General features: G+C 43.3%; 1 protein-coding gene across 1 annotated transcript; it reads left to right on the top strand.

Annotated features, from left to right (window-relative positions):
• The first annotated feature begins 2,613 nt into the window (after nt 1–2,613).
• CCL3L3 (C-C motif chemokine ligand 3 like 3) lies at nt 2,614–4,553 on the top strand. The gene is made up of 3 exons (XM_032163036.2): nt 2,614–2,780; nt 3,472–3,586; nt 4,006–4,553. The coding sequence occupies exons 1-3, from the start codon at nt 2,705–2,707 to the stop codon at nt 4,094–4,096; spliced, it is 282 nt and encodes a 93-aa protein (XP_032018927.1). The 5' UTR covers nt 2,614–2,704; the 3' UTR covers nt 4,097–4,553.
• The last annotated feature ends 5,863 nt before the right edge of the window (nt 4,554–10,416 follow it).

A 10,416-nucleotide genomic window follows, 5' to 3' on the forward strand; every position in this document is an offset into this window, starting at 1 on the left:
TAAAAATTACATATTGTGAACTAAAATTTGTGTAGTTGCTAATCTATCATTAGCACGAAATACAAATTTGTTTTCAAACTCCCACATTGCCTTTATTAAACTATAAATTTCTTGAGAAAAAGAAACTAAAATAAAATCAACAGGACATGGGCTAGATTTTTGAAGAGCAAATTACATAGATAACTAATTATAACACACTGTGCTGTAATCATAGAGCTAGAAGATGTCCCTTTATCAGAACACTGATTCAGCAGTTTCCATTTCCTTTTCTCACTCTCTGCAACTCACAGAAGCCAGCTTTCAGAAATGGAATCACGAGTATGGAAGGGGTTCCCCTAAGAAGTGAGTGACGGAATGCAATTCGGGGTATCACCGAGAGCTGGGAGGCAGAGGGTGGGGTAAGAAGGAGGCATTGCCTGTGATGTAGGTTTCTAATGAGACAAGTGGCAGAGATACCTTTATTTGGAATTGGTAGCAATAGGGGAAGATACGGGATGCCAAAACTCCGCTGAAACCTACCACGGCCCCTGATCTTGCCTCTGCTTCTCCTCCCTCAAGACTGGCACTAGCCATCATTGGGGTGGGAAGGAAACAGAGCTCATGTGTATTAAAAGACCTAAGTCTACGGACACTTAGAAAGGACAGAATTCCAAAGGCATGGTCACACTTGGCTTCTGTCCTCCATTTTTCTCCAGCATCAAACATATCAACTCTAACCCCTTTGGGGGGAATTCAAGGCCTGTCCTGGTTTGGTCCCAATTTAGCTTTATCATCCATATTTGCCCCCACCGCTCTGCAGCTCCACTGAAGCACCCCCTCTTTCCTCTGAGCCCACAATGTCACACCCAGGACTCTGCCTCAGTTGGGCACTCATCTATAGATGCCTAAATCCTGGGCAGTTATCCAGACACAACTAAAGTTCCATCCCTTCCATGAAGCCTTCCCCAACCCTCTGGTGGAAGGTCACTTCTTCCCCTCGTGGGGCTCTGAGCTTTCATTTCTTTTTCTACTAAGAATCTTACAATTACCTGTTCATATACTCTACCTGCCCCCATGAGACCAGGGGCATCTCAGAAACAAAGATCATTAAAACCAACTAAATCTATTTCTCATTATAAAATGAGATATGCTGATTGATTGTGAAAGAATAAAATAACAAAGTATGGAAAAGAAAAATAAAGCATATAATCTGGCTGAGAAGGTAGAGACCCTTCCACACCACTGAAATTATGTATTGAAAAGAATAAGGAAAATACTGCTTCAGTTTGGCATGATTTATGTAAGTATAGTATAGGATCCTTACAATGCTTCAAAGAAATGGGAAATCAAGACTTCATTTTGGCAAAAACCATTGAACAGAAACTTTAGCATATTTATCAATAATTTCTTTTAGATTAAACAACTGACAACAACCTATTTTTCAACCAGTGATGTTGGAAATGTTTTTTAAAAATTAGTTTATAAATTTGTGGGCTGACCAAGAAGGTAATAAAGTCTAACTAAGTAAGATGAGAAAAATCCAGAAAAAGAAAAAAATAAGAAAATAAATCACCCAGGGACCTATCACACAAATACAAGAACTATTCATTCTTTAAGGCATGTATTTCCAAGCCTTTGTATTTTTTTCCACGCTAAGCGTTGGAAAGGAATATATATATATTTGTACAAATATATATGTGTATATGTACAAATATATGTATATATAGTACAAATATATATATTTGTACAATTCTTCAAATTTTGTAGAATTTGTATAATGTCGTATCTTGCTTTTTTAAACCACTGATGTTATAAGTATATTTATGCCACTTCATTCATTTTAGAGACTTAATAATAAATGATCTGTGGATAATTTATCATTCCCTGATAGAGAAAAATTTAGCTTTGCTTATTTTAGAGTTATAAATGATGCCGGGTCGGGTATCTTTATGTTTAATGATGGCTCTATATTTGGGTTGTTTCCACAGAACTCGTTTCTAGAAATGCTTTTTCTAGGTTAATGGCTACACATATTTCTAGGCACCTGACATATTGACACCCACCTCTAAAGTATTTTTATGATCCACAACTAGCGTTTAACACAGCGCCCCAGTCACTCCGAGACTAATAAATAGACAAATGACTGAAACGTGACCTCATGCTTTCTATTCCTCCAGCTTTCATTGAGTTCCTTGCCTCTGGGAGGAGGAAGGGTTGTGCAGCCCTCCACAGCATCAGCCCATCAACCCTATCCCTGTGGTTATAGCAGCTGAGGAAGCAGAATTGCAGCTCTGTGGGAAGGAATGGGGCTGGAGAGTTCATGCATAGACCAGTTCCTATGAGAAGGGACTGGCTAAGAATAGCCTTGGGTTGACATACACCCCTCTTCACACTCACAGGAGAAACCATTTCCCCATGAAACTACAACCAGTCATGAGTTGAGAGCTGAGAGTTAGAGAATAGCTCAGAGATGCTATTCTTGGATATCCTGAGCCCCTGTGGTCACCAGGGACCCTGAGTTGTGCAACACTCAGCATGACAGCATCACTACGCTTAAAAATTTCCCTCCTCACCCCCAGATTCCATTTCGCCATCCGCCAGGGCTGCCTATAAAAAGAAGGAGAGACAGCTTCAGACTTCAGAAGGACACGGGCAGCAGACAGTGGTCAGTCCCTTCTTGGTTCTGCTGACACTCGAGCCCACATTCCATCACCTGATCACAATCATGCAGGTCTCCACTGCTGCCCTTGCCGTCCTCCTCTGCACCATGGCTCTCTGCAACCAGGTCTTCTCTGCACCACGTGAGTCCATGTTGTTGTTGTGGGTGTCACCACTCTCTGGCCATGGTTAGACCACATCAATCTTTTCTTGTGGCCTGAGAGCCCCGAAGAGAAAAGAAGGAAGTTCTTCAAGGGCTGCCAAACACCTTGGTCTTTTTCTTCAAGACTTTTATTTTTATCTCTAGAAGGGGTCTTAGCCCTCCTACTTTCCAGGTATGAGAATCTAGGCAGGGGCAGGGGAGTTACAGTCCCTTGTACAGATAGAAAAACAGGGTTTGAAACGAATCAGTTTGCAAGAGGCAGAATCCAGGGCTGGTTACTTCCCAGTGGGGTCTGTTGTTCACTCTCCAGCTCACCCTAGGTCTCCCAGGAGCTCTGTCCCTTTGATGTCTTATGAGAGATGTCCAGGGCTTCTCATGGGCTGGGGTATGACTTCTGGAACCAGACGAAATTCCCTGAAGAGAACTGAGATAAGAGAACAGTCCGTTCAGGTGTCTGGATCACACAGAGAAACAGAGAACCCACTATAAAGAGTCAAGGGGAAAGAAGAATATAGACAGAAACAAAGAGACATTCCTCAGCAAAAACGCCCAAATGCCTTCCAGTCACTTGGTCTGAGCAAGCCTGCCCTCCTCGAACACTCGGGGATCAGAAGCTGCCTGGCCTTTTCTTCTGAGCTGTGACTCGGGCTCATTCTCTCCTTTCTCCGCAGTTGCTGCTGACACCCCGACCGCCTGCTGCTTCAGCTACATCTCCCGGCAGATTCCACAGAACTTCATAGCTGACTACTTTGAGACCAGCAGCCAGTGCTCCAAGCCCAGTGTCATGTAAGTGCCAGTCTTCCTGCTCACCTCTAGGGAGGTAGGGAGGGTCAGTGTTGGGCAGAGACAGGCCAGAAGGCCATCCTGGAAAGGCCCAGCCTTCAGGAGCCTACTGGGGATACAGGCCGCAGGGCTCTGAGGTGTGACCTGACTTGGGGCTGTAGTGAGGCGGGTGTTACAGACTCAGGAAGGGCTGCCCCAGCCCAGAGGAAAGGGACAGAAAGAAGGAGGCAGCGGGACCCTCTGAGGGCCACCCCTGGTGAGTCCCTGAGAGAAGCTCTCTAGACGGAGATAGGCAAGGGGCCCCTGAGCGAGGAGCAGGCCCTGAGCTGCCCAGGACAGAGAGCAGGATGGCGGGGCCATGGTGGGCCCAGGATTCCCCTGCTGGATTCCCCAGTGCTTAACCCTTCCTCCCTTCTCCACAGCTTCCTAACCAAGAGAGGCCGGCAGGTCTGTGCTGACCCCAGTGAGGAGTGGGTCCAGAAATATGTCAGCGACCTGGAGCTGAGTGCCTGAGGGGTCTGGAAGCTGCGAGGACCCAGTGACCTCGGTGGGCCCAGTGGGGAGCGGGAGCCTGAGCCTTGGGAACATGCCTGTGACCTCCACAGCTACCTCGTCTATGGACTGGTTGTTGCCAAACAGCCACACTGTGGGACTCTTCTTAACTTAAATTTTAATTTATTTATACTATTTAGTTTTTGTAATTTATTTTCGATTTCACAGTGTGTTTGTGATTGTTTGCTCTGAGAGTTCCCCTGTCCCCTCCCCCTTCCCTCACACTGTCTGGTGACAACCGAGTGGCTGTCATTGGCCTGCTGTAGGCAGTGAGGGTACCGAAGCCACCAGACTGACAAATGTGTATCGGCTACTTTTGTTCCGGGCTGTGATCGGCCTGGGGAAATAATAAAGATGCTCTTTTAAAAGGTAAACCAGTTTTGAGTTTCATTTTGTTTTTCCGGCAAATCAAAATCACTGGTTAAGAGGAATCATAGGCAACGATTAGGAAGATGTGAAATGGAGGGAAATTGGGAGAGATGGGGGGGCTACCACAGAGTTATCTGCTTTACAACGTTCTGGAACATTGAAACTACGAATATGTTGTAACTCAAATTGTAATATGCACGCTCTAGGAGAATTCACTACTTGAATGGACACCATTAAGCAGAGTATTCTGTAGTGCATATTCATGATGAATCAAGCTCTTAATAGCAATTACTTACATTGTTGAGGCTGACTCCTACTGAGTGCTTTTTATACATTGTTCATTTAATCTTACCAATGCAATAGTACAGCTTAGGTACTATTAATACCTCCATGTGACGAAAAAGTAACCCGGGGCTCAGAAAGGTTAGACAACTTGGCTGAGGTTACACAGCACGTAAATGGTCAATTGTGTTCCAAAACTGGACTTTTATTGAACTACAGACTATGCTGTTAACCATTGACCAAGTTATTTCCCAAAGTATGACCCACCTATACTCAAATCTTACCCTATTCTTTAACAGATGATATTTTATCCATTGCAACCACTTCCTATCAGGATTCTGAGTTGACATAGAGTGTTTGAGCAGTGATTATTTAAGCCAGTTACATCAGGACCTTTAGGTGTAGACCTGGGAACTGATACTTTTATCAAGCTCGTGAGGTGTTCCATAGCATGTTAATGACTGACAGCAACTGTCAATAGAATTCACCACTGTTTTCTAAATGTGGTAAGTATCTGCATATGGCAACAGGCATATTATACATTATGTCTCTAGAATCTACACTCTACAAAATAAATAGCTAAAGTCAGAGAAGGAAAAGACAACCAGCTTCCGTGTGGAGCAGGATGCTGTCTATAGGTTTACTGTGAAAGGTAAGTTATTTAATAGATGGATTGCTTGCATTGTATGTACAAGAAATGCATACTAAGCTAGGGTCCTTTTTGCAGAAGAAAGGGAAATTCAAAATATTTGTGTGAAAACCAAATGTGTTAATTTTTATGAGCTATGCTTATGTCATTTTGTTTCAAATAATCTAATTTCTGTGTCCAAACATGTTTAGAATTGTAGGGCTCAAACTCTTTAAAGCATAATTAAACACTACTACTTTGCAAATATTAAAATGCACATACTATGTGACCTACGTCCCATTTGACCTGATCGCATTTCTAGGAATCTGCTTCATAGAAACTCTGCCAAATGATGAGACTATGTAGACATGAGGATATTCTTTCGAGTATGGTTGGTAAAGAGCAAAGAAATGCAAACAGTCATCAGTAGGGGATTAATTAGTAGAGGATTAAGATGTCCATTAATGGAATATTCTGCAGTCAGTAAACAAAAGCAGCACAGACCTATATCTGTGGAAAGTGTCCATAATATTATAGGTAAAATGCCTATCTATTTACATTCAATATATGCATATATATTCTCTACATATGGTACAGAACTGTCTGTAAAGGATATTATTTTGTTTTTATTTTTAAAAGCCATATACACATATATATTTACATAGGCAAATATTTGGAAAGACACACATCAAATAGCTAACTGTCGTTTCTTTGAGGAAATGAGTTTTTTTTTTTTTTTTTTTTTTAGGAATGAGGGTTTTTCCTTTTTATATTCTGTACTTTTAAAACTTTGAGTTATTTTCTGATTAGCTTGCATAGCTTACCTCTCTGGTGGCATCTTACCCTATTCTTTGATGGGTGATATTCCATCCATCACAACCACTTTCTGGTAGGGATTCTGAGTTGATGCAGAGAGGATAGAGCTCAGCCTGGCTTATATTGTTTTAATGCCATGATGGCTTTCATATAATGAGGGTACAGCAACAAACACGTCCTTTTGACAAGGCTGTTTCTCTCTCTCTCTCTCTCTCTCACACACACACACACACACATACACACACACACACACACACACACACAAAAGCAGCTTTTGTCCCCATAGACGCAGTGAAGGTGTCATCATTCCTTCTTTATTGGCTTTCAGGAAAAAAATATAGGGGCATACAAAATTTGCCTGCACTGAATTGTTTCTCAAGGTCCAGAAACCCAAAGCTAAACAAAGTTTAATCATGCCCAACATTCCCTAAATGCAAGTGTTATGAACAAACAGAGTAAGTTGAACAAAGACCCCTGATAGGGAACTGGAGAATGGGAATTGCATTTTTAAGCAGTTCAGCTGATCCGGCAGTCCCTAGCTCTCCTGCCTGGGGGAATGTCCTCTATGGACAATCTGAGATGTGCAATGTGGAGGATCTGCTTTCTAGAGGCTGCTGACTTCCTGTCTGTGTGAGTTAGCCTGAGGTTGCCTTAGGTATTGTGTAATCAGCGACTGTTTGGAACCAGTCTTATGGTTTCTTTGGCAATGTGACTCCCTTCTAATGTCCATAGGCTATTTGCTTCTGATCAATTCCATGGGCCAGGTAGCCAGAAGCAGAGATGTTTTCAGTTACAAAGCTCGCATTTGCATTTTAACTGGGGTTGGGGATATGCACTTTCTTTTTTCTTCCCTTTTCTTTCTTTCTTTTTTTTTTTTTTTGAGATGGAGTCTTGTACTGTCGCCTGGGCTGGAATGCAATGGTGTGATCTTGGCTCACTGCAACATCAGCCTCCCGGGTTCAAGAGATTCTCCTGCTTCAGCTTCCCAAGTAGCTGAGATTACAGGTGCCTGCCACCACACCTGGCTAATTTTTTGGATTTTTAGTAAAGACGGGGTTTCACTATGTTGGCCAGGCTGGTCTCGAACTCCTGACCTCGTGATCCACCTTCCTCAGCCTCCCAAAGTGCTGGGATTACAGGCATGAGCCACCGTGCCCAGCCAGGGATGTGCACTTTCTAGCACAGACCTCACTACCAGTGTCACCTCTACCACCCAGCCCCTGGCGAGAGACCTCCGCCTGCATCTTGGCCCATATGGAGGTGATGAATATTTGACCCTTGGCCTCGTTAGGTCTCTCATTTCCTGTCTCTGCTCATGCTAACTTTATCTTAGAGTAGAAAATTCTGCCTTTACAGCCCTTCAAGTCTCCAGATTACTGGGTTCTCAGTCAATAAGTTGGAAGGGCCTTTTTTAGCAAGTTCAATTTCTTCCTTTTTCAATTTCAGATGAGCTCATTTCAAAGCAGCCTAAACTCTTTCTTAAAGGACGTTACTGATGTAATACATAGCTACTAAGTTCCAATATTCAGAATCTCCTTTTTATTTATTTATTTATTTTTTTGAGACGAAGTCTTGCTCTGTCACCCAGGCTGGAGTGGAGTGCAGTAGCGTGATCTCAGCTCAGTGCAAGCCCGTCTCCCAGGTTCACGCCATTCTCCTCCCTCAGCCTTCCAAGTAGCTGGGACTACAGGCGCCTACCACCAAGCCTGGCTAATTTTTTGTATTTTTAGTAGAGATGGGGTTTCACCGTGTTAGCCAGGATGGTCTTGATCTCCTGACCTCATGATCTGCCCGCCTCAGCCTCCCAAAGTGCTGGGATTGCAGGCGTGAGCCACTGCGCCCAGCCTATATTCAGAATCTTTTCTATCAAATTCCTTAATGCTGCAGTGTTGGTATTTGGCACAGGCTTTTAGCACCGAAATAAGACAGACCATAGTTCAACCAGCACGTGCAATACCTTGTAATGGGTATGGCAAAAGGTAGTTTTCAGACAGGACAGCATGGTGAATATCACCTGGGAACATGGGAGAACTGCACATTCTGAGCCCCACTTCCTTTCTTAATGGACTAGGGCCCAGTAACCTGTGTCTTCACAAGGCTCCAGGTAATTCTGATGCATGTAAGGTTTAAAAGTCACTTCCATTTCACAAGGTCCTCCCCAAATTACTTCCTACTTTCTCGTTTCAGCCAGTTCCACACTTCAGTCAGGGCCTGTGACTTTTAACAGACCCTGTGTCTCTGCACAGATACAGATCTCATATCTCTCAGGATGCTGGCAGTTTCCAGGCAGAAAGCAAACAAGCAAACCAAACTCAAAGAGGCTTTGAGTAAACACACCTTGTGGCTCCAAGACTATAGGGCATCGAGGTGGCCCTAGCTCCAGGCAAGGCTGGACGCAGCGGCCCTGTGGTATCTCATGAGTCCTCTTTGCTTCTCTTTCTGATCTCCCTTTCCTGTGAGAGGCCCTGGGTGGCTGCCAGTACCGGCCAGTGTACATGAATCCTTGTTCATTTTCTGCAGGGAAGAGTGAGTCTGTGTTCCCGTTGGAAAAAACATCACTAGGCCCTTTCAGATTTGACTGACTTAGGAACCGAATTCCTAACCAGTCGCTGTGGTTATGGGGATGGGTTTCATTGATTTGCTTAAGTTAATCAAGGCATATAACTTGAATCTTTGGGTTTACTGAATTTTACATAAACTTAAAGCCTGAGAATGGTGGGGAAGGGGATTTGCCCTGAGGAAATGTGAGTTTCTGGCATCAGGAAACATGCAGAATAGATGCTGGTTAGGAAAAACATGTTTTCACTATAATATGTTTGTCTTTTTCCTGTTATTTTTGTCTTGATGATATAAAAGGCACTAATACTTTGCGTGTGGTAAACATTTCTTCTCCTATGCTCTCTAGATGAGAAACTGTTGTCCACTTTCCTGAATGACTTTATTTTTAACAAGATGCTGACTTGTGTTATTTCCTGTTTCCCAATGAATGACTATTGCCCAAATGTAGGGCAAAAGAGACATAAGCTCTTCATGACGTCAAGGTAACCAATAGAAAATAGGGCTACATACTCACTCCAGAACATACTGAGAAAGGCAGAACTGGCCCTGCCATAAGCACTACCCACCTTCCTTCATAGAAGCCAAAGATCGGGCACTGAGGAGGCAGGAGAAGATGAGACAATTCTTAGAACAATGAGCCCTCAGTAGAAATTGTCCATATTAAGGAAGAGAAGGGAGTCCTTTCATAGTGGATAGACAAAGGGGTAGACAAGGAGACTGAAAGCAAAGGAGACACTTCATACTTGCAGTTTTTATTCCTCCTCTTTCCTGGGAACTGCACCCACAAAAATACATTATGTGGGATTGACCACATCCTAAAAGTTAGGTGGGTCCTGATTAAAATAAGCTGATTTGTATCTTGAGTTTTTTAAACTTACCACAACATAAGCATTTCTCATGTCATTGCATTGTTTGTAAAGACTGCCTACTAGCCAATTAAGGGAAGATCCCATAATTTTCTTAGCCATATCCATATCATAGGCGTTCAAATTGGGTCCAATTTTAAGTTGCTATAAATATGCTGGGGACCAAATACACTTATGCATTGTTCTTTCTTTCCACATTTGAATTTATTTCTGTAGAGAATAGATTCCTAGACATGGACCCTCTTGGCCAAATGCTAAGAACATTTATTTCAAGGTTCCTTATGCATATTAGCACCCACATTAAACTCATCTTTAGGTCCTTTGCTTAGCGCGTATCTCTCTTGAATGAACAGATGTCTGGAAGCCTGGCTGTACTCTCATTGCTTAGTAGCTCAGGCTTCGCTAACACAGCTCTATCCATCTGTGTGTGGTTGAAGTTGGGCTGTGCTGCTCAGGACTCCTGGCATCATTGCATGAGTCAAGTCTACACCGTTAGAACAGCTGTGGGATAACATAGAAGCTTCTGCTCTGCCAGGGGAAACTATGACTACAGAGCTTTAGTGAGAAGGAACCAGCTAAGTGTGGTCCAGGGTGACACCAATATCTCACCTCCTGTCGCTGTGGAAACCACTTCCCCATAAACAGCCCCAAGACAAGTGAGCACTTGAACTATTCTTGCAAATACCCTGAGCCCTGTGGTTACCAAGACCCCCTCGCATGTGCAAGTCAACAAGACACCACAGTGCTTAAAAAACATCCTG

This window comes from Hylobates moloch, unplaced genomic scaffold (genome assembly GCF_009828535.3).
Source record: "Hylobates moloch isolate HMO894 unplaced genomic scaffold, HMol_V3 SCAFFOLD_10, whole genome shotgun sequence".
Taxonomy (NCBI): domain Eukaryota; kingdom Metazoa; phylum Chordata; class Mammalia; order Primates; family Hylobatidae; genus Hylobates; species Hylobates moloch.

What these genes read in the sequence shown, in the direction of transcription:
- CCL3L3 (XM_032163036.2), top strand. Translation starts at nt 2,705, where the DNA reads ATGCAGGTCTCCACTGCTGCCCTTGCCGTCCTCCTCTGCACCATGGCT. An exon ending in CCAGGTCTTCTCTGCACCAC is followed by an intron (nt 2,781 to 3,471) that starts GTGAGTCCATGT and finishes CTTTCTCCGCAG; the next exon opens with TTGCTGCTGACACCCCGACC. An exon ending in TGCTCCAAGCCCAGTGTCAT is followed by an intron (nt 3,587 to 4,005) that starts GTAAGTGCCAGT and finishes CCTTCTCCACAG; the next exon opens with CTTCCTAACCAAGAGAGGCC.